This window comes from Nicotiana tabacum, chromosome 8, assembly GCF_000715075.1.
Source record: "Nicotiana tabacum cultivar K326 chromosome 8, ASM71507v2, whole genome shotgun sequence".
NCBI lineage: Eukaryota > Viridiplantae > Streptophyta > Magnoliopsida > Solanales > Solanaceae > Nicotiana > Nicotiana tabacum.
The window spans coordinates 136,207,357-136,233,507 of NC_134087.1; the positions used below are offsets into that span (position 1 = coordinate 136,207,357).

Sequence of the window (26,151 nt, forward strand, 5' to 3'; positions counted from 1 at the left end):
AGCATTGTCCTTAGGTCCTGCTCATGTTCCTCCCGACTCTGGGAGGATACCAAGATGTCATAATAAAGACAATGACAAACGAGTCAAGATATGGTCGGAATACATGGTGCATCAAATGCATAAATGCTGCTGGGGCATTTGTCAACCCAAATGACATAATAAGAAACTCGTAAAGACCATACCGAGTCCTAAAAGCAGTATTCGGGATGTCTGGCTCCCGAATCTTCAACTGATGATAGCCTGAATGCAAATCAATCTTAGAGAACCCCCGAGCACCCTGTAACTGATCAAACAGGTCATCAATACGAGGCAAAGGATACCGGTTCTTCACTGTAGCTTTGTTCAACTGGCAATAATCGATGCACATACGCATAGAACCATACTTTTTCTTCACACACAAGACAACAGCACCCAAGTTGACATACTAGGCCGAGTAAAACCCTTATCAAGCAATTCCTGTAACTGATCCTTCAACTCCTTCAACTCAGGAGGAGCCATACGATAAGGAGGAATAGAAATGGGCTGAGTGCCCGACAACAAATCAATGCCAGAATCAATATCTCTATCGTATGGCATACCTGGAAGATTAGTTGGAAACACATCAGGGAAATCCCATACTACTCACTACTGAAAAATTGGTCTATGATAACGGTTGAAAAACCATTCCAACAGACTACCAAACTATTTCCATATGGATATTGGAACGGTTTAAAGCCCGTCACTTCAACCGGCGTACCCATAGGTCTACTAGAACAGTTCTTTCAACCGTTTGCATCGCCATAACAGTAGATACGTCTATAGCAACGGTTTTCCCTTTCTCTGTTGGAATGGTTTTAAACCATTACTATATTGTTTATACAACGATTTTTAACCATTACCATATTATTTAAAGCAACACTTATGTAAGCTATTACTACAGTTATGTTGGATATAGCCACAGTTTCTTTAGGCTATCGTAACAGTTATATTTGTATTTGGAACAGTTTGTAGATCGTTTTGGAATAGTTTATGGGACCTATTGCAACAGTTTACATTGTCTACTAGAACGCCATTTGTGTCCTTTTGCAACGATTCTGGTAGGCTATTGTATCAGTTCAGTTAAAACTAAAATATAGCACCTGTTATAAATAAATATTTATACATATAATAAATTATAATAACACTAAAATTTAAATACATCATAAAATGAAACTATTAATAATACAAAATTATCCATCAAGCAAATAATATCCATAAAGCAAATGTTCTACCCCATGAGTGCATAAGTTTAGTACATTTCAAGAGAGTAAATAAGTTTCAAAAATGTTGGTAACAAAAGATTCCTAATCATCTATATATAACAATTTAAAATTCATTTCAAGTAAGTTCTAGTTCTTCATCGTCTTCATTATCCATTTCTTGATCTACTCCACCTACAAAAGAGGATAAATAAAGTTATTACCTTTCAAGAGAATCCAGTCTAAGAATACTCAAACATTTAACTATTTTCGTTATTCTTTTATTAATCCAACTTATTCATCTCAACAAACTATACACAACATTATCATTCAGTTTCTCTGCCGAAGCCCTTCTCAATAAACTATACACAACTATTAATACATATTCATGTGTCACGTGCTGCTAAGTGCTAAGAGCCTAAGCATTAAGCAAAAGGCAGCAACACTAAATAATCAAATCTGCCAATTCCATGCCTAACAAACAAAGTCCTCTACAAAGGCATCCATTTCCCAACTGAAGCTTAGCAGTGAGGGTAAAGCTTTCAGGGCTTCAACATAAGGTTTATAGCTCTTTAGTAGATCTACAGGGTTGAGACAAATGCAATCAAGCATATCCTCATCCGAATCCTCTGCCAAACAAAGTGAAGAGATACAACATACTGCTTCTTTTATTACAGCTATGGCATAATCCTAGAAATTATTGATGTCGTCGTTGGACTCACGAATAGAGTTGTCTAGTATGAAGGAAACAAAACCTTCCAGATACTCTAGATTTCCTTTGAGAAGTTCAAGTTTTTCCTTCACAAGAGCAACAAAATCTGCCCTGAAATTCAGTAAATACTCCAGATTGACGCTGTGTGACAAACTTTCTCCTAACTCACAAATAACGAGTGGAACGATGCACAATTCAAGTTTAACGAGTGCAACAGTGCACAATTCAAATCTGCCAATGGGATGTGAATAAACCCCAAGTCATAAAACCCACAAGAAATTTATTCCATATCTTTTACCTAACAAAAACTAAAGGAGAAAAGCTTCAGTATGTGTAAATGTAGAATGAATGTGATAATGATATAAGGTTCAAAATGTTGCTGCAAGTTTGCAACACAATCAACTGATTTATTTTTGTCATGATGGTGTGAGATTTTTTTTAGAATGTAGCTTTACTTTTGGGAGTCTAAGGTTTTATCTTCTTTATTTGTCTTTCATTTGTTTATTGACATATTCTAATGATGCTTCATCATTGCATATGCATTTTATTTGATTTTTATTTTTACTTTAAAAATTTTTGTCTACTTTTTCTTTTGTATATAAATAACATCTAATGAACTACTATTCTTTAGTACACGTAAAAATGAACTTGTATTAGTAAAAATTAGACTCGTCATGTGGGTCTATTAAATGACGACACGTGTCAGTAAAGTTTGAAGAAAAGTGAAGAATGACATGTAAAGATGATATTTGAAATACCCCCGGGACCGAACATACTCATAACATGCCTTTTAGCCCGGAACTGATCATCATAAAATAGGCCAGAACAGGCACGAGATTGACTCAACAGGCACGAGATTGACTCATTAATTACGGAATTAACTTATCAGTTACGGAATTAACTCATCAGTTACGGAATTCCAGCATTTACACAGCTGTTATAAGTCTTCCAAAAGTAATGGATGGATTGAGTAAATGCTCATAATGGACCCATAATTCAAGGAGACTAGTTACTTAGAGTTAGCCCTATAAATAAACATACTTTTACCACCATTAGGGGAATCTAATTTTCTTCTCTATAATTCTATACATTGTAATTTATAGCATATTGCTCTCAAGTTAGCCATAATTCGGCCTTTCAAGCTCTATTCGGCTCATTATCCTATCAAGGATCATTCAATTAGAATTCTTTCTTCTCTGCTTTATTTTTATTATATTATCTGTCATTGAATTTATTTTTCACTTCTCTATCACGTTGTATTAATGAAATTTTATATCTTTCGGATTGAATCGGTTGCTTGTGGCCCGTCATATAAAATTATTGTTTTGACCTTGAAAATCATTTTTAGGTTAAATAGTTTGGTTCCGTTACCGAGAACTCAAGAAAATTTGTTATTCATCCAAATATAGCAACAATTTTTGTTAATATTCGCTTGTTTTCAGTTTAAACCTTCATCATGGCCAAAATTTACCAATCAACAAAGTTGAGGACAACCAATTTGGAGATGGCTTTACCATGTAAAATAAAAAAGGAAGAATAGCCATGATAATGATATGTAAGCAACAAGCAGAGAAGAATGGAGAATGTACATCGATATATTTGTACCGCAACTATCAGTACCAGAACTGATTATAATGGATCTATACGAAACAGTTCTAGAGCAGGAGGTTCAGATATGCCAGGTAATTTTAATTTTCAAAATTTAGTTCTAACCTTACAAAAACAGATCAAGGAACAGAACGAGCGGATAGAACACCTCCGGAAATTCCTATCTATCCTACGAGAATGATATGCATAACTGTTGCAGCACCGGAATTTAAACAGAAGAAGACACGGTAAGTCGAATCGACACTAATAAGATGTTCAAAAACAGGTTCGAAAACCAAACCGAGCTGATCCCCGATCCGATTGAAGAAGAATAATGCCAGACCTTCCAAAACTGAGGAGTAAAATTTACATTCGATATAATACAAAGCTTCGAATAGAGGAAGACACGTTCATTCAATTGAAAGTCAAAAACAGGTCCAGAGATCAAGTGGATGTGATTCTTGGGTGATTCGAATCTAAATGCAAAAATCTAAAAAAACAGGTCCGAGCAAAGAGATACGAGATTTTCTTCACGGGCTGGAAAAGATCCAGCTCTACCCGAACAGGCAAGGAATTACCTTGCTAAATTATAAAATATCACAGGAGAAGAATGAAGATTAAGAAGAACATGGGTAAAACACCCATGAGATTGCTTACAAAGATACCACACCTAACAACTGAAAAAGAAGAGATAGCTGCAGGATGGAATAGACACGAGGAAAGAAGGTTCATTAATAACCTTGGACAATTATACAAACATTTTCGGAAGCAATCATTGAACCGAAGGCATCAAAAGCCACGAGGTCAAATGCTGAAGAACTAGAAATTATCATTGACTTCCCAAATAGGAAGGTTTACGTTGGTCGAGACTCGACATCGAATTTAAAGGTAAGGTGATTAAACTTTTACATGCTAACAAAAATTGCTTTGCTTGCCTCCATGCTAACATAGCAGGTGTACCACTGGAGGAAAAGGTTTATATGCTCAATATTGACCCGCGGTATAATCCGGCCAAGCAAAAGAAGAAACTAGAGTCAAATCATAAAAGATAAGTTACAGATCTTCAAAAGATCAGTTTAGTCCGAAAAGTCGAATCATTCGAACTTGCTATCTAACAACAACGCATCATTACTTTCAAAATTTCGAGGAGAAAGATGATTGTCGGTACACCAAATTATCTCGGATGTCTCGGTAATTGCAATTTTAATTCAAGAAGATAAAGGTACACATTCTCCTATCTATTATAAAATGCTTTTAGATACGGAAACTACATATCCATATTTTGATAAGTTGGCATTAATTGTAGTTGCCCTAAATCTAAGGCTTTATTTCAATGTCATTCAATTCCCTTAGTCACTATATTTTCATTACGCAATATTTTGCATAAACATGAACTGTCAGGAAGGCTAGCTAAATGAGTAGTCCAACTAAGTGAATATGATATTGTTTATCAGCCACGTACGACTATAAAATCACAAATTTAGCAGATTTCATGATTAATCTTAGCTCGAACATATTACCCGAACATGTTATTTCTGGGATAATTCTCGGGATCTGGACCTTCTACACAATTAGGTCCACAAGTACTAAACCTCCCGAGTTAGGGGCAATGCTTAATACCTATTAGGGAAAGTAGTTAGATAATTCATAAAAGTTATTTTATCACTAACAACAAAGTCGAGTATGAAGCATATGCTACAGGGCTTAAATTAGTTTGGGACTCAGAGCAAAAATATTGATTTAACGATTGATCAAATCCAAGAAAACTATGCAGCCCAAGAAAATCGAGCCAGATGTGTTAGTCTCAGATCTACTGCTGATATCACTGACTTAGAAAGCAACTCCGGGCACTTATTGAGAAATATCGTTTTCGGATCAAACAGTCTTGGGATCGAGCCATCTCTTATTTAGGCGATTCCTGATCTATCATCAATTAGAATGAAAATGAGGTAAGCCTGACTAATTTAATTTGGAATTGGCATAATAAATTCATTTATATTACTTGCAGAATAGGACTTTACCCAAAGATAAGCATGCTCTCGATAACATTGAGTGCGTCTCATCCCGTGCCTTGTTGGAGGAGAATTATATTTGAGAATATTCAAGGCTCCAAAAGCTAATATGAAACATGGACCAAACAAACAAAATATATGATGCGAGAAATTTATAAAGAAAGCAGTGAAAATTACTCCGGTAATAAGGCTTCAAATCAAAAACTCATTAAAGTCAATATGAATAGCTCAAATCAAGATATGGCATGATCCTCGACAACATTTTGGAACCTCCGTAGTTCCCGGCTAGAGTACAAAATATTTGATAAAAAGAGCTTCGGTACCGTCCCTATGTTGGAACTGGACCATCTGAAAGTCCATCAATATCGAAATTAACTATCATACCGGGGACTATTAGACCGCGGATTGTCAAATTATGATCCCAGTGTTTGAGTTCTCATACCTCAAAACTCAAACACTAGGGAGATTACTCATACTTGAAGATTAGTCAATTTGACCTGACATTATTTACCAGCTCAACTCAGTTAGTTGTATTACTCATATCAAGCATAAACACTTCAAACAGTGTTGAATGAGTTCTTCAAAAATACATATACTACACGTACACAAAAAGGATCAAGAACTCCATGTCAGAGTCAAGAATCCCACGATAAAAAACGAGAGTGTTACATCTAAGTCAAGATAAATGTATTCAAATAAGCCACTAGAATAAAGTTCATTTTGAATAAACATGCGATTTATATTCGGTCCAACAAAGACCATTCAAGCTAAATATCTAAGCCTTTATTAATGGCTAATTGTATTATGACTCAGATCGATTATTCCGTAAATCTCAAATATTATTTCGGACATGTGCCCCTCTCTATTTGGAAGTATGTTCATATACTCCAATTTAGATTCAAAATCCAATCAGATTAAATGTCTCTTCAGGACAAATCTACTAAGATATATATTTATTTGGGATCAATACTCCCTCAAACTCAATGTCTTATCGGGGTCAATACTCCCATAAATTTTAATGGGGTCAATAACTCTTGTAAATCACACCAGGATTAATATTCCCTCCGACTAAAAGTCTACTCGGATCAATCGATCCTATTTTACGCCTGAATGAAAAGGAGACGTCCTCTTCATAGCGTTTAAAGTATATAAAAGAGCCCTCTTTTATATAAAAGTTAGACACCCAAAGGTGCAACATTAAGACATCGCACATGTAACGATGCATCCAAATATATATTTTAAGTCTAAAAGACTAAGTATGAGCACTCAAATAATTTTCTAAAGTGCCAAGAAAAATTAGTACTCGGATAAATTCTCTAAAATACCATTATTAATCCCGGTCTAGGTTACAACCCTTTTGGTAAAAAAAGGGGGGGTTAAGCAGTCATCATCTAAATATATACCTCCTAGTCCCGTATGTTTTTTCTTTTCAGGAAATGGACCACGTGGAAGGAATAATTAAATGCTCGAGATTTCATACTTCAAAGCTCTAACACTTGGGGACTATATATATGGAAGGCAAAGAAAACTTGAAAATTCAAAATTCAAGTCAAGCCTAAGGTCTACCCAACAAATCGAAAGTTAAAAGCAAAGTCACGAGCCAAAACTACAAGCCTGACTCGAAAACCTTTGAAAACATATTCATAAATATAAACGAATGTTTCAAAAATGGTTAAAGGTAGAATATTAGTTACAGGTAAAAATGCACATCTTTGTACTTACTCAAAAACTGTTGTAACTGAAAACAGTTACAGATGAAAAAGCATTACCCTTGTATTCATTTGAAAACTGTTATCAATAAAAATAGTTATGGGTAAAAATTCATACCCTTATAATTAAACTGTTGTAAACAAAAATAGTTATCTCCTTGTACTAATTAAAAAAACTGTTGCAAAAGAAAAACAATTACGAGTGCAAGCTTATATCGAATCTGTTAAAAGAAAAAACAGTTGCAAAATGAGTTATAGTAGATACACAAACACATGTGAAATGTTATGAAAGTTAAATGTAAAAACTTTCTTCAAAACATTGTTAAAGAAAAACATGTGAAAATTCCTATCTCTCTTTTGTATATTTACACCATTATGAAGTTGAGATGTCTTCTTCATTAAGTGTCGTTCATAAAAGGGCCCTCTTTTATAATTCGTGCTTATTCAAAAAAGTCACGGAGCATTGAAGCATTTTTAATACAAAGTTAAAGGGTGAAACAAAAACTCAAACATTAAAATAGGCAGAAAATAAAGCCAAAATGTATATATCAAACTTTGCAAACATAAGGCAATGATTTGTTGTAACGACCCGACCGGTCGTTTTGAGCTTTTGCATTTCGCTCGCCAGTTCTCGAGGTTGACTTGCCCCGTGTGATGCAATATGACTTATGTAAATCGTTGGTGTTCGGTTTTGGTTAATCAGAATTTAATTTGGAAGAACAGTCTCAGTGGAAAGCTTAAAATTTGAAAGGTTTGACCAATATTTGACTTGTTTGTATATGATCTCGGATTGAAATTTTATGATTTGGTTAGCTCCGTTATGTGATTTGGGATTTAGGAGCGTGATTGGAATGCATTTTGGAAGTCTGTGGAAGCTTTAGGCTTGGATTGGCGAAATTAAGATTTCGGCACTTTCCGTTTGATAGGTGAGATTTTGATATACGGTTCAGAATAGAATTCCGAGAGTTGTAGTAGTTTCGTTGTGTCATTTGGGATGTGTGTGCAAAATTTCAGGTCATTCGAACGAGATTTAATAGACTTTTTAATCGAAAGCATAATTTAAGAGTTCTTGGAGTTCTTAGGCTTGAATCCTATGTTAAATTGGTGATTTGATGCTGTTGTGAGCGTTCCGAAGTTTTGAACAAGTTTGAATGATGTCATGGGAGGTGTTGGTACAGTTGGTTTGAAGTTCTGAGAGTTTCGGGTAGGTTCTGGGATATTTTATGCCAAAAATCATAGCTGTAGCAGGTCCAGAAGAGTTGCAGGCTTCGGAACACACCCGCGCGGTCCACAAAAAAAGAAGTCTGGCCGCGGTATGTGCTGTCCGGACCGCACAAAATGAAGTGCGGCCGCGGCAGGTGTTGTGCAGACTGCACAAAATGGTGTGCGGCCGCGGTAAAGAACATTCCGCTGGTTCTACTTCGGAAGCTCATATCTTTTGATCTATAAGGAATTTTGAGATGATTCAAACACGAAAGTTGTAGTACTTCATGTCTAGTTTCTAGAAAGGTAAAGGTATTGCAATATGGACATCAGTAGAGAAAGTTATCGCAAAAATACTAAAGCCTATCACTGAAGAGGGAAGCTTGTGCGGCCGCGGTCGTTTTTGTGCGGACCGCACTGGTTTTGTGCGGACCGCGGTCAATTTTGTGTGGCCCGCGGAGGTGGAAATCTGTGGGGCACTCTATAAATATGAGGGTTTGGGTTTTATTTGAAATTTTGACCTAGAGAGTTCGGATTTTGGCAATTTTTTGAAGGTTCTTCAAGAAATTCATCGGGGTAAGTGATTCTAACTCAGATTTAGCTAGAGTACATGAATGTATCATTGAATTCATCATTTAATTCGTGATTTGGGATGGAATTTGGGAAGAAAATTGTGAAATCTTTCAAAAATATAAAATGACGATTTGAAAGAACAAATGGAATCGGAATTGGATAATTTTTGTATGGATAGACTTGTGAGAGTATAAAGATTCTAGTTTTGTGAATTTTGTCAAATTCCGAGATGTGGGCCCCGGGGTCAGTTTTGACCAATTTCTGGAATTTTGTGGTAATTCGATTGTTTTCGCTTGGGCTTTGTTCCCTTAGTATATTGTGATGTATTCGTTTTGATTTTGGATAGATTCGACGCATGTGGAGGCCAATTCGAGGGGCAAAGGTGTCGCGAGCTAGAGAATTAGCTGGTTCGAGGTGAGTAATGGTTGTAAATGATGTCTTGAGGGTTTGAAACCCCGGATTGCATATCGTAGTGGTGTATTGAGGTGAGACACACACTAGGTGATGAGGGTGGGGTCTTTTACTACTGGGGATTGTGACTTGATCTGTCTTGATTGATGATTTTACCGCGTATTTGACTGAAACCTATTTGTTATCGTCATGATTTAGGCTGATTGCCATATTTGGGCTTTGTGCCAACTATTTGAACCCTCCGGGGATTTTTATCACTAATTCCTCACTGTTTGACTTCTTACTTGAACTCAGTCCTGTTGATATTTACTCTTTTACAAACTCAGCCACTGATTCGTATTTGAACTTAAATGATATTTCTAAATGATGTTTTGGGCTGAGAACTACTGTTTTACTAATGTCTGAGGGGCTTGTGATGATTTTCAGACTGAGTGAGGCCGAGGGCCATATGTGAGGATATGCTGAGTGATATGAGGCCGAGGGCCTGAGATACCTTTTATTGCCACGAGATGGCTTGATATTGTGCTTGGGCCGTAAGGGGCCCCTCCGGAGTCTGCACCCCCACAGTGAGCGCGGGCACCCATCATGATTTGAGAGTGAGCCCGAGGGGCTGATACTATATTGAGAGTGAGCTCGAGGGGCTGATATTGTACCGAGAATGAGCCTGAGGGGCTGATTCTGTTCTGAGTGATTGTTACTGTGCCCGAGGGGCGGATTTCTACTTGTTATTCACCTACTAACTACCTGTTTTACTTGGTTTAAAGGAACTTTATTTGATTTCTTCATGGATTTACTGCCTTAAGTGATTTTACTGCTTGATATAGACTTGCTTTGTGCCTTTACGTGTTTTCTTGCTTTCATCCATTATTTATGATTATTACTCACTGAGTCGGAGTACTCACATTACTCCCTGCACCGTGTATGAAGATTCAGGCGTCGTAGAGTCCGCTCCTGAGTGTTGATCCTCCCAGTCCAGGTAGTGTTTTCGGAGACTACGAGGTAGCTGTTGGCATCCGCAGCCCCCGTGCCTCCCTTATCTTACTATTTTCATGTTCTTGAACTTCTATAACGGATTTTGTATCTAGTATACTGGTATCCAAAACTATTAGTTTTTCATGACTTATGACACCCTGGTTTGGGCTGTATCGGGATGGTTTTTATTGTTGTTATCGTTAATTCCACAAATTATGGTTATTTTATCATGTTTTAGAACTACTTATGGTATTTAACTATTTAAAAGAGGTGGTCTGTTTTGGTCTGGCTGGCCTTGTCTTCACGAGAGGCGCCATCACGACCGGGTTCGGGGAATTGGGTCATGGCAAGTTGGTATCAGAGCCTAGGTTACATAGGTCTCACGAGTCATGAGCAGGTTTAGTAGAGTCTCGCGGATCGGTACGGAGACGTCTGTATTTATCCTCGAGAGGCTGCAGAACCTTTAGGAAAAACTTCACATTCTTGAATTCTTATCGTGCGTCATTGATTTAGGTTGAAATGTTACTCTTGAAATTCCTTCCACGAGTTTGTATGCACGCATGAGCACTCAGTATTAGATGTGCCTCGATGGCTTGTGATTCTGTGATCGATGGGCGAGATGTGATCTCTGTGAGTTGATGTTGGGCCTGTCTGGAGGACTTGAGGTCGGATATTTGCCTATAGCTTGAGCACCGAGGTGCTGATTGTGTGAGAAAGTATTTTTGGAACGTATATGTTCGGTATTGTCCCTACTAGTGGAAGTGACGGCTGGATAACTATGTGATGAGTATGTTGGTACTGCAAGATATATCCACATGATTTGGAAGCGACGAGAAGGTCTGCAAGAGGATAGAAGAACTATTAGGTTCTTGAATTCCATCTTGATTCGAGGTATAGCCCCGAGCTAAGGGCGTGTGAAGGATCTTTTCATGTTTCCCAGTTGTGAGTGAAGTAAATTTCATGTTGCGGTATGAGTTCAGACTCAGGAAGACTAAGTGACTGCATATAGTTTATGATAGTAGAAGGTATATAGAAATGTTAGTTAGAGGCAAAGCAGGTGAGTTGTTTCCTGCGAAATGTTCTGAGATTGTACGACCCTTATGTGTCTGTTAGAAGATCTCATTTGCGAGTGAAGGATAAGTGTTGAAATTTAAATTGGGTTGCTTAGAGAGTGGGTGTAACTGTTGTGAGAGTGGAATGCGATATTTACATAAGAGTTAAAATTCTAGATGATCTGTGTTTACACAGGCTTATAAAAAATTTGAGTTTAATCTCACTATGGTATCATGGCATCAATAGAGTATATTCGTTACGAGTTATTAAGTGTGAGCTGATCTATGTCTTCGAGCCAAGTGGGGGAGCCTGCTATTGATTAGGCGATTGCACGGTTAGGTGCTATATTGGTTCCAGTTTGAGGCGTGCTGGTGAATCAATTATGTCTTGCGGAAATTGAGATCGAGGATGGCTCGAGTAAAGGAAAAATTTGACGAAGATTATATTATGCTTCATAGGTGTGTGAGAATCACGGGATGTCTTGAGTTGTTATTGGCAATAAGGCTCAGTGTATAGAGCAGGAAGTTGCTTGGTTATATTGGGATGAGGTTACATTCAGCAGTGTCGGAGTGCCAATGAGGCACGGGTTGTTCCGTTCATTTGATCAGACTAATTGCAGCTTGAATAGAGTGAATGACTCTCGAGAATGGTTCTAATGTGTTCAAGATTCTACATGTAGCAATTGGGTATTTTAAAGTTGTATATGTGGTTAGGAATTGAGTTTTCATTTGGAAAATGTCAAGACTTATGGTACTTTCTACATTAACTATGGGATTCTATATATCAGTATTAGGAAGGTAATGGTTCCAGATTCGCAGGAGGTCCCTTCGGGGTAGGTATTTTGAATGTGGTGCTTTTGAAAAATATTTAAGAGAGTACTCAGCGGCTTATGAGCCTTAGACAGTGTGGTTTCATGCTTGGATCTCGTGTGGTAAGTCTGGGTTGAGGAATTGTGGCGTTGTAGCAAGAAGAAGTGTCAAGCTAATGGTAGATCAGAGGGAAACTCGAATAGATGGGATAGCGTGGTAGTAGGACAGATCGGTATGGTAATGATATGATTAGTTCCTTGGGTGTTTTCGAGGTAACGAGTCTCTGTAGGTGTTTTGCGACAATTCTTTTGGGTTTTACTGACATGCGTAGCTCGGTTGAGTTAGAAGGATTCAGTCCTGATGAGTTAGTGTTGTGCAAAAGGAATTTGGGGAGTTCTAGATGGTTTCCACCACAGTTAGAGAGGTATATTTTTCCTATTGGCGTGAGGAGCATGGGATGTATAGTGGTTCTCTTCTAGATGGGATCAACAGGGAGTTCTTGGCTAATGGAATGCATAGTTTCTTGTGGTTCGGAAGGTATATGAAGTTCTCATGGTTATCATAGGATGGTACGGGTTATGCGGAATGTTGTGAAGGATTGAGAATCACGTGTGTAAGGTTGCGGTTCGGTTCTGAAAGGAAGGTCACAACTCTTAGGCGGTGGGCAGTTTCAGATAATTAGAGGAACGAGCTTCAGATAATTAGAGAAAGGGTCTTAGGATGATTAAGGAAATGGTATTGCTAATTTGGGGTGATTCGACGAGGGCATATTTATTAGAAAGGGCAATGTGATTAAGTTGATGATACTTCGGTAGTATTGCGGCATTTTCTTGTTAGATCGACTGCTGATATTCGAGTTTGCTTGGTGGTGTAGAGTAATTCTAGATTTTCTCTCATGGAATGATTGGGTATTTGAGGTGTGGTATGTATTCGGACGGCGGAATTGGGACCAGATATGTTGATTCATGGGCCATATGGAGTTGGAGACGGGAAGTTCTCATATTCAGGCTATGGAGACGGGAAGTTCTCATATTCAGGCTATGTTGTGGTGGTGAGTCATGGGTATCGACACTGTTTAGTGACTATCGGGGTTTGGAGACCCGCTCGGATCATTTGTTGCTTGGTATGTTAGATTTGGAGGTGATATTGGGTTCAGACTGGTTGTCTCCATGTTGTGTCATTCTGGACTATTATGCTAAGGCAGTGTTGGTGGCTATGCCAGGAATGCCACGGATTGAGTGGTAAGGTTCGACGGATTATGTCCTAGTAGAGTGGTTTTATATTTCGAAAACCCAGTGGACGGCTGGGAAGGATTGTTTTTCTTAGTTGGGTTTTCGTGATAGATGTCAGTGCAGAGGCTCCTACCATTGATTTAGTTCTGGTGGTGAGGGACTTTTCAGATATGTTTCTTGTGGTCGGGCATGTCGTTGGGCAAGGTTGTTTATTTCGATATTGATTTGATGCCAGGCACCGTATCATATGGCACCGGTAGAGTTAAAGGAGTTGAAGAGCAGCTTTAGGATTTTTGTGATAAGGAGTTCATTGGCAGACCAATATGGATGCGTGTTCTAATTTGAGTTGGCTTGGTTGGCTCTGAAATGTACTGTTGAGGGGTGTGTTGATTCGATTGTTGTTGAACTTATTAGTAATCTGGGGAGATCCATGAGATACCTTTCTGTGTTGCGAGATGTTATGATTTGTTGGTTATGGGAACATATGGTGTGGTTCTATTAGGTTTCATGGTGGAAGTCGAGCGGGAAGAGTGATTGGGTATTGCTCGATGAATGGCGTATCGGTTACGTCCTTTCGGGTTATTGTGGTGTATGTTATTTGCTTCACCGTGGGTATGATGATTTGCTTTAGTTCCAGACATCGAATTGTGTGTGGTTGTTGATTTCGAGCATAGTGACTTAAGGTGGTTCATGTGGAGCAATGTTGGATAGGATCGCACATCGCAACGAAGTTATGAGGAGGTATGACCTTGTGGGTTAGATTCATGTGTTCTGTTCCTATGATGTGAGACAGGTTCTCAACCTTGTGTTGTGGTGGTACTGGTGAGCTTGAGGTATAGCTCTTTCATTTGAGTCATTTTCATGATTTGAGTATGTTCGGACCATTGCTTATTGGTGCGTATATTAGGCAAGTTGTGGCTTAGGCCTATATTGATGTGTCATGTCACCAGAGTGGTGTATTGGATTAGAGGAGATTGTTGGGATCATTAACGAATACGAACAAATTCGATTTCAACATGTTAGAAGGATAGTATCGAGCTTCGGTTCAGAAGTTTGTTGTGGTATTTGCCAAGGAAGAAGTGGCTTCATGAATGGTTGATCTGGGAAATGGTTATGGCTTACCGCGTGTCTTAGTGATCATTGGCAGTATATGAAAGTGTTGGGATGAGACTTTAGTTGATAAGAGTTTTTCTATCGGTATGCGGATGTTGTGTGCAGTTGCTGTGATTATAAGTTATCACTACAAGTGTTGAGTTATGTGGTATAACATGTAATTGCACTGGAGATAGCATATATGGGTGATTAGAGCTTGTTCGGGCTTATTCAGAAATAGATGTGAGATTCTGATCTTGTGAATGATTTTAGAAGAGGAAATGTGGTCCTATGGTTTATGGACTAGGATGAATTGTGAAAATTCAGTTATATTGTGTTATCGAACCTATGTGAGATAGGGTGACATGGGATCACCCCCGGGCATATGCATGGTAAGGCTATTCAACGATTGGTTGGCTTTTAGAACAACTCTGGGCACGTTCGCGGACGAACGTATGTTTAAGTGTGGGAGGATGTAACGACCCGATCGGTCGTTTTGAGATTTTGCATTTCGCTCGCCAATTCTCAGGCTTGACTTGCCCCGTGTGATGCAATATGACTTATGTAAATCGTTGGTTTTGGGTTTTAGGTTAATCAGAATTTAATTTGGAAGAACAGTCTCAGTTGAAAGCTTAAAATTTGAAAGATTTGACCAATATTTGACTTGATTGTATATGATCTCGGATTGGAATTTTTATGATTTGGTTAGCTCTGTTAGGTGATGTGGGACTTAGGAGCGTGATCAGAATGCATTTTGGAAGTCCGTGGAAGGTTTAGGCTTGGATTGGCGAAATTGAGATTTCGGCACTTTCCGGTTGATAGGTGTGATTTTGATATAGGGGTCGAAATGGAATTCCGAGAGATGCAGTAGTTTCGTTGTGTCATTTGGGATGTGTGTACAAAATTTCAGGTCATTCGAACGAGATTTGATAGACTTTTTGATCGAAAGCATAATTTAAGAGTTCTTGGAGTTCTTAGGCTTGAATCGTATGTTAAATTGGTGATTTGATGTTGTTGTGAGCGTTCTGAAGTTTTGAACTAGTTTGAACGATGTCATGGGAGGTGTTGGTACAATTGGTTTGAAGTTCCGGGAGTTCCGGGTAGGTTCCGAGATGTTTTAGGCCGAAAATCATAGCTGCAGCTGGTCCCAAAAGGTTGCAGGCCTCGGAACTCACCCATGCGGTCCGCACAAAAAGAAGTGTGGCCGTGGTATGTGCTGTGCGAACCACACAAAATGAAGTGCAGCCGCGGCAGGTGTTGTGCGGACAGCACAAAATTGTGAGCGGCCGCGGTGAAGAACATTCCGCTGGTCCTACTTCGGAAGCTCATATCTTTTGATCTACAAGGAAGTTTAAGATGATTCAAAAACAAAAGTTGTATCCCTTCATGTCTAGTTTCCAGAAAATTAAAGGTATCGCCATTTGGGCATCTGTAGCGATAGTTATGGCCAAAATACTAAAACCTGTCACTGCAGAGGAAAGCTTGTGCGGTCGCGGTCATTTTTGTGCGGACCGCACTGGTTTTGTGCGGACCGCGGTTGATTTTGTGCAGCCCGCGGAGGTGGAAATCTATGGGGTACTCTATAAATATGAGGTTTTAGGTTTTATTTGATATTTTGACCTAGAGAGCTCGGATTTTGGCAATTTTTCGAAGGTTTTTCAAGAAATTCATCGGGGTAAGTGATTCTAACTCAGATTTGGCTAGAGTACATGAATCTATCATTGAATTTATCATTTAATTCGTGATTTGGGATGGAATTTGGGAAGAAAATTGTGAAATCTTTCAAAAATATAAAATGTTGATTTGAAGGACCAAATGGAGTAGGAATTGGATAATTTTCGTATGGATAGGCTCGTGGGAGTATAAGGATTCTAGTTTTGTGAATTTTGTCAAATTCCGAGATGTGGGCCCGGGGGTCGGGTTTGACCAATTTCTGGAATTTTGTGGTAATTCGATTGTTTTCGCTTGGGCTTTGTTCCTTTAGCATATTGTGACGTATTCGTTCTGATTTTGGATAGATTCAACGCGCGTGGAGGCCAATTCGAGGGGCAAAGGCGTCGCGAGATAGAGAATTAGCCGGTTCGAGGTGAATAATGGTTGTAAATGATGTCCTGAGGGTTTAAAACCTCGGATTGCACATCGTAGTGTTGTATTGAGGTGAGACACGCGCTGGGTGATGAGTGTGGGGTCTTTTACTACTAAGGATTGTGACTTGGTCCGTCCCGATTGATGATTTTACCGCATATTTGACTGAAACTTATTTGTTATCATCATGATTTGTGCCATATTTGGGCTTCGTGCCAACTATTTGAACCCTCCGGGGATTTTTATCACTAATTCCTCACTGATTGACATATTACTTGAACTCAGTCCTGTTGATATTTACTGTTTTATAAACTCAGCCACTTTTATTCGTATTTGAACTTAAATGATATTTCTAAATGATGTTTTGGGCTGGGAACTACTGTTTTACTAATGCTCGAGGGGCTTGTGATGATTTTCGGACTGAGTGAGGCCGAAGGCTATATGTGAGGATATGCTGAGTGATATGAGGCCGAGGGCCTGAGATACTTTTTATTGCCACGAGATTGCTTGATATTGCGCTTGGGCCGTAAGGGGCCCCTTCGGAGTCTGCACCCCCACAGTGAGCGCGGGTACCCATCATGATTTGAGAGTGAGCCCGAGTGGCTGATACTGTACTGAGAGTGAGTCCGAGCGGTTGATATTGTACCGAGAGTGAGCCCGAGGGGCTGATTCTGTTCTGAGTGATTGTTATTGTGCCCGAGGGGCGGATTTCTACTTGTTATTCACTTGCTAAACTACCTGTTTTACTTGGTTTAAAGGAACTTCATTTGATTTCTTCATGGATTTACTGCCTTTAGTGATTTTACTGCTTGATATAGAATTGATTTTTGCCTTTACGTGTTTTCTTGCTTTCACCAATTATTTAAGATTATTACTCACAAAGTCGGAGTACTCACATTACTCCCTGCACCGTGTGTGCAGATTCAGGCGTCGCAGAGTCCACTCCAGACTACTGATCCTCCCAGTCCAAGTAGTGTTTTAGGAGACTACGAGGTAGATGTTGGCGTCCGCAGCCCCCGTACCTCCCTTATCTTACTATTTTAATGTTCTTGAACTTCTGTAATAGATTTCGTATCTAGTAGACTGGTATCCGGAACTATTAGTTACTCATGACTTGTGACACCCCGGTTTGGACTGTGTCGGGATGGCTTTTACCGTTGTTATCGTTAATTCCGCAAATTATGGTTATTATATCATACTTTAGAACTACTTATGGTATTTAACTGTTTAAAAGAGGTGGTCTGTTTTGGTCTGGATGGACTTGTCTTCACGAGAGGCTCCATCACGACCGGGTTCAGGAAATTGGGTCGTGACATTTGTTTTCAAACCCCGAAACAAGATAGGGGTAAACCAACCGATTATTGACAAAAGGAACATAAGTGACGGAGTTATCATCTGAATATCTAAGTTCTGCACTCTTTTTTCCTTCGTTTGATTTTTGTCCCTATTGGGTTTTTCTGTCAAGGTTTTTAATGAGGCCGAGGCAAGGATGAAAAAGATAAAATTTTCCACTTCCCGGTCACATCATAGTGAGTAACCGAAAAGTGGGGGGACTATCTGTATTAGTACAAATTAGACTCGCCATGTGGGTCTATTAAATGGCGACATGTGTCAGTAAAATTTGAAGAAAAGTGAAGAATGACATGTAAAGATGATATGTGAAACACCCCCGGGACCAAACATACTCATACCGTGCATGTTAGCCCGTAACTAATCATCATGAAATAGCCTAGAACAGGCACGAGATTGACTCATTAATTACAGAATTAACTCATCAGTTATAGAATTAACCCATCAGTTACGGAATTTCAGCATTTACACATCGGTTACAAGTCTTCCAAAACCAATGGATGGATTCAGTAAATGCTCATAATGGACACATAATTCAAGGAGACTAGTTACTTAGATTTAGCCCTATAAATAGACATACTTTTACCACCATCAGGGGAATCTAATTTTCTTCTCTATAATTCTATACATTGTAATTTATAGCATATTGCTCTCAAGTTAGCCATAATTCGGCCCTTCAAGCTCTGTTCGGCTCATTATCCTATCAAGGATCATTTAATAGGAATTCTTTCTTCTCTGCTTTATTTTTATTATATTATCTGTCATTGAATTTATTTCTCACTTCTCTATCATGTTGTATTAACGAAATTTTATATCTTTCGGATTGAATCGGTTGCTTGTGGCCCGTCATATAAAATTATTGTTTTGACCTTGAAAATCATTTTTAGGTTAAACAGAACTTACTGGTTTTGTTTGGTTGCTTTTGCTGAAAATTACGTTTTAGCTCTTATTAAGTATTTTGATTGCTCATAATTTCACCTTGTTGCCCCAGTGAAACCCGAAACTGCGTTTTCAAACCCTGGTTGGATGGATGCTTCATTTCTTTCTTCCACTTTCAGTTTGATATTCACGTTTTTTTCCTTTCCGTCAAACATTTATGTTGTGTTCATTATTTGGTTATCTATAACCTTTATGTTCCTTTTCCATTAACTTTGACATCAGGATATTACATTCCTCTGGAAGAGGAAACGTGGAAGCAGTATCAGAAATCTGCCACATAAAAGGTGGTATCAAACTGTTCCAATTGAACCTGATGTGATTTCAATGTCATTCATTCCAATATCATCATTATTGAGCTTACATATTACTCTAGCATTGAATAGGTAAAATAATGCTCTAAGCAAAGACTGTTTTAAGATAGAAACATTAGTCTTATCCAATTTCTTAAAGATTTTGCAATTCATTATTTTTCTTTGCAGCTTTCAGAAATGGAGATTGGCTTAGGTGTTGGTAATAGAACATGGTCCAATTCATGGTAATAGAATGAAAGATGGTCGACTTTGTCCAATCAACCTGTCTATCTATTCCAATTTTAAATTCTAAAAGTTTAACTATCATAAAACTGCCAGTATTACTCAGGTATTATTACTATCCATAGGGGACCACTTGGCACTTAAGAAATCATATACTCCTACTAAATAGAAAAACTGATATTACCATATCCACTCTTCCTTGAACCAAAGCAAAATCCCAGGCAAAGAAGGAGGAGAAGAAGAAATAGAAGAAGATGTATAACATTTGGTACGTACTAACCTTGATTGTACTACCAGCAGATGGTCAATAGTTTAGTTGAACAACAGCATGTTGTGCAGAGGAAGCATCTATAGGTGAACGTGCACTTAACCTTAACATGTCAGGAACAAGTCGCAAATTTGGGTTCAGACGTTGAAGTCGTGCAATGACGTTCATTGTAATATTTTGTTCCATAGCATCCTTTTGTTCGTTCAACTTTTCATGCATTCTTTGTTGCATCCTTTCTTCCATTTCCTCTATTTTCTGCTACATCCTCTCATCAGCATCTAAAGAAGATCCAAGATTCCCTTTTTGCCCTTATAACAAAGTCTTGGTAACTCTACGTCCATACAATCTCACGCGACCTGGATGTTCAGGTCCAATGACTGAAGCAAAAGCATCAACTGAATGACTGTCATCTTCACTTTTCTGAGTTGATTGTATTCTCTCCATTTCAGCCTACAAACCACATACGAGAGAAAAGAGTTTTAAGTAACTAAAATTGAATCAATAATTAAGAACAAATAAATAGTCACGACAAACTTTAAACTAGAAATTTCGTACAACTTTACTAATCGTATTGTCATATGAGCTTTTGTATACTCGGCCAAATTTTCTTTTTCTTGTAGCCACAAATATGTTCTTATTTGATAGAATATCTGAAGTATCAGAGATTTTTTTTTCTTAGTTACATAAAAATAAGTATAAGAATCTTTCCATATAAAGTTAGCAAGTTCATAATTTTAAAAAAAATAAGAAAGATAAAATATCAAACCTCGCGAATTAGAGCAAAAGGTGTTCTGCTAGCAGTTTACGGATACTTCAACTTATTTCGATTCTCTAAATTGATTTCGGACATTTTCTGCAAATAAATGAGTCAACCAATAGCAACCAACAATTATGCCTATTACCCACATCAAGACCCAAGACTACACTCATAGTATTAAAGCTTGCTTGATTAAGTACTATCACAACAACTATCAAATTTCAAACGAAAGAACTGGGTAGTTTTCTTCAGGTTCTAAAAGAAACACCACCTCAAATCCCTTTAAGCAGATGCTACCTTTAGTCTATGCTTAATAGACAACCTTTAAGGGAATTATATTTCTTAACGGGTGTGCTAAAATCTATAGTCCATAAGCAGCATAATTGACTCACCGTTTTTACAAATGTGTTGGCCATTTCTGAAGAACTATTCCAGCTTTAGCACCCCCAACAACCCTTCCAAATAGAAAATGTTAATTGCATCTTTGAATGCACCAATATTTAACTAGGAAAATGAAAACAGATTGTCCTATTCATGCAGTTTTCTATTTCTTTTTAATACAGCTAGTTGGATTTTATATTTCAAAATACTTTAGGGTTTACAAAAAATGACTAGTAGTAGTACTAATTTACTATAGAAACATTTCAAACATAACATGGAAAGTCAGAAGATTGGGGAAAAGCAAATGGTCATAATTGCTACAATAAAACAGAACCAATTTTTAATGCAGAGTATTGGGGATCAAAATCAGATTCAGAGATGATAAAATTGGTGGAAGTGGCCATTCAGAAATTGAAAGAGAAGAGTGGTCTAAAAGTAGATTGTATACATTGGTGCCTTCCTGGAGTTCCTGATGTTTGGAATCACCATACCTTCTTTACTTGTAACCACCCATACAGAACGAGACTAATTACACTTAATGTGAATCTGGGCAGAGAAGTAAGCTCAGCAGACAATAACACATACAAAGGTCACTACACTACAAATGAAATCAATAATAGACTATAGAGAACAAGCACACAGAGAACGTGCAAACAGAAACACCTAAACACCTCAGCAGTGGAAAATAGATTTACCAAATCCTAGGAGAGTAACATCGTCCCAAAATATCTTTCTTCTCTTGGGACAATATAATATGTATTCCAACCAAATTATGTGGTATTAATCACAAAACCAGAAAAAGTCAAAAAGCACATGTATATACCAACAACTGCTAATAGCAAGTAGAAGTTGATGCAAAATAGGTAACAGAACACATAACAAAATTTATCTATCAAATAGTAAAAACTTGCAATAGGTCATAACTTATACTGGAAGGCAACAACTTTAAACATATTATGCCCACCCCTAGTTACAACAATAGTAAAAATGTAGAATTTGTTTATTCTTGAATGGACTGAGGCCTTCATGTTCGGTACTATTTTACTTCTGATTCTTTTGACTCGGTGTCACGACCCCGGTTCGCCCTCCGTGAACCATCGTGACGGCACCTAGTCTCTACGACTAGGTAATCCTAACAAATGCGGAAAATAAACAAAACTTGCAGAAGAAATAATTTAAAGCCAAAATAACCGAATGAAACAGAATTTAAAAATGCCGCTCAGCATATACAATACAACTTCTCGAACTAACAATATTTCCCAAAACCCGAAATCTCATGAAACCACAAGCCTTAGGCCTATGGGAGTACTGTTGGTTCTCTCCAATATATCACTCTCACTCGACCGGACCTCCGCTATGCTGTTAATCATGCCTGCCAGTTTAAGGCCAATCCCATCACTGTTCATGATCAGTGTCTTAAACGCATTTTAAGGTATTTGAAAGGCACTCTCCATTATATTATGGTCTTATATTTCCTCATCGCCCTATCTCAACACCTCTTTTTGATACTCTTATGTGGGGCTCGTTGTCCAACAATTCGTCGCTCAACCACTGGATTCTGCATTTACTTTGGTGACAATCTAGCAGTCGTTTTCTACCTCTCGAACACATGGATGCCAAGATCCTTTTCATTAATATTTTAGGACTCCTACCAGTGTCTAAATCTAGAATATATAACAAGGAAAAGAAAATACAGAAGGGCTAATACAATAGGGAGATTAGAAAGGGACTCCTCAGTTTGTGGACGCGGCAGATATATCTCGAAGTCTCTGGAATAGTAGCCTCACCTCAAGGGTGATAGGACTGAGTCAAAGTACCTAGATCTGCACATGAAAAACATGCGTGGAAAGGGCATGACTACACCACAGCGGTACTTAGTAAGTGACAAGCCTAACCTCGGTCGGGTAGTGACAAGGATGGTCAGGGCCCTACTGAGGTTAAATAAAATATAAAGTTCGACAGTGTAGAACAGAACAGTATAAATAAGTACAGTAGTAAAAGTAACACAAGATAATAAGGGCAACAACAACTATTACAGTGGTAAGGTAATCACAAAAAGAAATGCGGCTCAGCACCAAAATAACAATCGGGGATCTCCCAAGATACCATCTTGTAGTCCCAAATATATATATCCAATGGATCTCCCGGGATCCTGTCACGTAGTCCAACTCATAGTACGTGGGGATCTACCGGAATCTCGTTCCGTAGTCCCAAATGTAAATACCCAATACTGGGGGAATCTACCGGATGCAGTCTCGTATTCCATATAACTGTGCAGGGGGATCTACCGGAATCCCACATCCGTAGTCCCAATGTAAATACATAATAGCAACAGGAAAATATTCAGCAAATGTCAATTTCATATTAAGGCAAACAAGTAATTCTAGTCTAGCATGTTGCACAGAATTCAGGTAAAGCAGTTTGAGCAAATAAAGCAATTAAATCACTTATACATGCTTTCCTATTCTAACAACAAGCTTAAAGTACAAGTAATATAAACAGAGAGGGAAACATACTAATAATTACTTAATAAAAACTAAATTTTCAACAATTAGCACAAGTACGCACTCGTCACCTCATGTATAAGGCACTTCAATTAAAAATAATACCAAATTCTAAGGGGAAGGTCCCCCACACAAGGTTAGGGAAACCACTTACCTCGAACCGGCTCAAAATCAACTCGAAACCATATTCTTGCCACGAGTACTCGACTCCAAATGGCCCAAATCTATTCAATTCAATTGCATAATGTAAATAACACTTCAAGCAACTGATTCTACAATTAAATTCTAAGCTAATATGTGAAATTAGGTAAAATTTATATATTTAGAGTGCTCATACTATCACGAGTTCATACATACCAAAATTATCCAAATCTAAGGTCAAACGCCTAATCAAAATTCGAATTCTAGGTCTAAGAACTTTCTTCCAACTTTTCCCCAGTTTTCATCTCCAATCCGAAATTAAATAATGAAACTAACTATAGATTGATGGAATATAACTAGAAAGGGTTAAGGAATTGTTACCCAATCATTTCCTCTTCAACTTCCTCCCAAAATTGCCCTCTCTCGAGCTCCAATTTGACTTTTCCAAGTTTTGAACCAAACCCTCGAAATTTCATATTTTCGCCCACTGATTACCACATTTGTGGTCAAAGGAGTGCATCTGCGGTCTCGTACCTACGGAAGTATACATCGTATGTGCGAAAAGTCACTTAACGGGCTTGGTCCGCATCTGCGGTCGCTTGGCCGCATCTGCGAAAACCCAGCCGCACCTGCAGATCCTACAGCTTGTGCCAAATCTCGCTCCTGCGGCCACATAGCTGCTTATGCGGCGCCACACCTGCAGTCCCACACTCGTAGGTGCGGTTATGACAAAAAACCAATAGTTGAAGATGCTCAAACAAATCCCAAATTCTTCTGACAACCTTCTGAAACCATCTCGAGGCCCCCAGGACCTCAACCAAAGGAACCAACAAGTCCAATACTACTGGCCAAACTTATACCAATTCTGAAAATACCTAAAACAACTTCAAACGATGAATCAACCGTGGATTCAAGCCTAAGAACTCCAAAACTCTAAAATACGCTTTCGATCAAAAAGTCTATCGAACCTCGTCCAAATGACCTGAACTTTTGAACACACGTCACATTCAACACTACAAAGCTACTCCAACTTCCAGAATTCCATTCTGACCCTTAGATCAAAATCTCACTGCCGAATCGGAAATTTCAAAAATTCAACTTTCAGCATTTCAAGCCTAAATTAGCTACGGACCTCCAAAATACAATCTGATCACGCCCTTAAGTTCGAAATTACTCAACAGAGCTAACGGAACTGACAGAATTGCATTTTGAGACAGTATTCACAATGCTCCGACTATGGTCTAATTTCTAGAACTTAAACTGTCATTTAGGAACTAAATATCCCAAAACTCTCCGAAACTCAAAACCAAACATCCAGGCAATTTAAAATAGTAGAAATAACCACGGGAAAAGTAGTTAATAGGGGAATGGGGCGTTAATTCTTAAGACGATCGGCCGGGTCGTCACAATCAGTCACCAAAAAATAATTATGTTAAAACTAGACAAGAGATTCTGGATGTAATTACCTTGTGAGGATCGGAGTTCCAATATTTAAGAAGATCTTTAAAGTGAGATTTCGGAATATCTACTGGCCTAATCTCCATTCGAAGCTCATCATTCTCATAGGTTGTGAAGTGATTTGTCTTCAATTGACTCTTATACTTTCTCCAAGCACTACAAACTGATTCAAAGACCCATTGTTTTGCCTCGTCAGGACTGTCATATTTTTCCTAAAAATTTAGTGCAATTGGGTTAGTGTAAGAAATAAGAAATATCATCCATGTTTATTAGACATTGGGAACTTCATACCTTGATATGTTTCCACATATCATCTTTTGTGTCTAGTTTCCTCTAATTAAATACATTAAGAGGACCAAAAGTCTCACTCCTTGCCAATGTACTGAGGAAGCTACCCAACTCTTTTACAACCTCTTTAGTAGGACTAACGGGTTGATTATACTCATTTAGAATGATTATTTTACGCTCCTTTCTACCATGAACCCTTGACATTTGAGTACGACCTCTTTTTGTTTTTGGCGAGGAGGGGCCTGCAAAACAAAGATAATCATTAATTACTATTTTTAGTTAAGTTTATGATTAAAATTTATATATATTTGCCTTGTTCCTTAAATTGTTCAACTGCTTCATGAGTGGTAGAATCATCAGATCGTTCATGTACTCCCTGTGATGTAGGAGTGATGGAATCCATATTCCCTTGTTGAACTTGTTCATGTACTCCTTGTGTTACTGAAGAGGTGAAATTTCGTGGTACTTGCTGCACTTGCTCTTGCAATTGAGATCCACCTTCGCATTGTCGTTCTTCATTTGCATTTGACCTTAGAGCTTTCAAGGCTGTTTTGTTGTCAACGACGAAACCTTTTGGTTTCGCAAAGATGAAGGTAATCCACCTTCTGATTGTCGTTGTTCATTTGCATTTGACCTTGTAGTTTGGAAGGTTCTTTTTGTTGTCAATGACGAAACCCTTTGATTTTGCAAAGATGCAAGTGATCCAGCTGGAATGTGGTTGGATATTTTCTTATTTTTGCTTGAGCACCCTTCTTGATTCATGACTATTCAAATATTTTTCGGATTCTGAAAAGCAAAAACAATATAGGTTAGAAAAAGCAGCAAACATAGTATATCATTTCTAAAATATACCGGTCCGTGCAGC

General features: G+C 38.2%; 1 protein-coding gene across 5 annotated transcripts; it reads right to left on the reverse strand.

Moving 5' to 3' along the window:
* Positions 1–1,157: 1,157 nt before the first annotated feature.
* On the reverse strand, positions 1,158–24,988 carry LOC107767913 (uncharacterized). 5 transcript variants are annotated; one of them, XR_001644022.2, is made up of 6 exons: positions 23,922–24,966; positions 23,554–23,623; positions 20,907–20,969; positions 20,524–20,610; positions 19,770–20,207; positions 1,158–1,412 (listed from the first exon to the last, which is right to left on the reverse strand). XR_001644022.2 is itself a non-coding variant. In XM_075219676.1 (4 exons), the coding sequence occupies exons 1-3, from the start codon at positions 24,014–24,016 to the stop codon at positions 20,067–20,069; spliced, it is 306 nt and encodes a 101-aa protein (XP_075075777.1). In that variant the 5' UTR covers positions 24,017–24,988; the 3' UTR covers positions 1,158–1,412; positions 19,770–20,066. The 5 variants fall into 5 exon arrangements, 1 of the variants encoding a protein (XP_075075777.1); XR_001644025.2 differs by lacking the exons at positions 23,554–23,623; positions 23,922–24,966 and having other exon boundaries at positions 20,524–20,588; positions 20,907–23,547; XR_001644018.2 differs by lacking the exons at positions 23,554–23,623; positions 23,922–24,966 and having other exon boundaries at positions 20,907–23,547.
* Between the last annotated feature and the right edge of the window lie 1,163 nt (positions 24,989–26,151).

Coding starts and splice junctions, on each gene's coding strand:
- LOC107767913 (XM_075219676.1), bottom strand. CDS start 24,016: ATGAAATTTCGAGGGTTTGGTTCAAAACTTGGAAAAGTCAAATTGGAG. Junction 23,624..23,921: donor GTTGAAGAGGAAATGATTGG/GTAACAATTCCT, acceptor TGAATTGAATAG/ATTTGGGCCATTTGGAGTCG. Junction 20,208..23,553: donor TGATTTTGAGCCGGTTCGAG/GTAAGTGGTTTC, acceptor TGTGGTTTGTAG/GCTGAAATGGAGAGAATACA.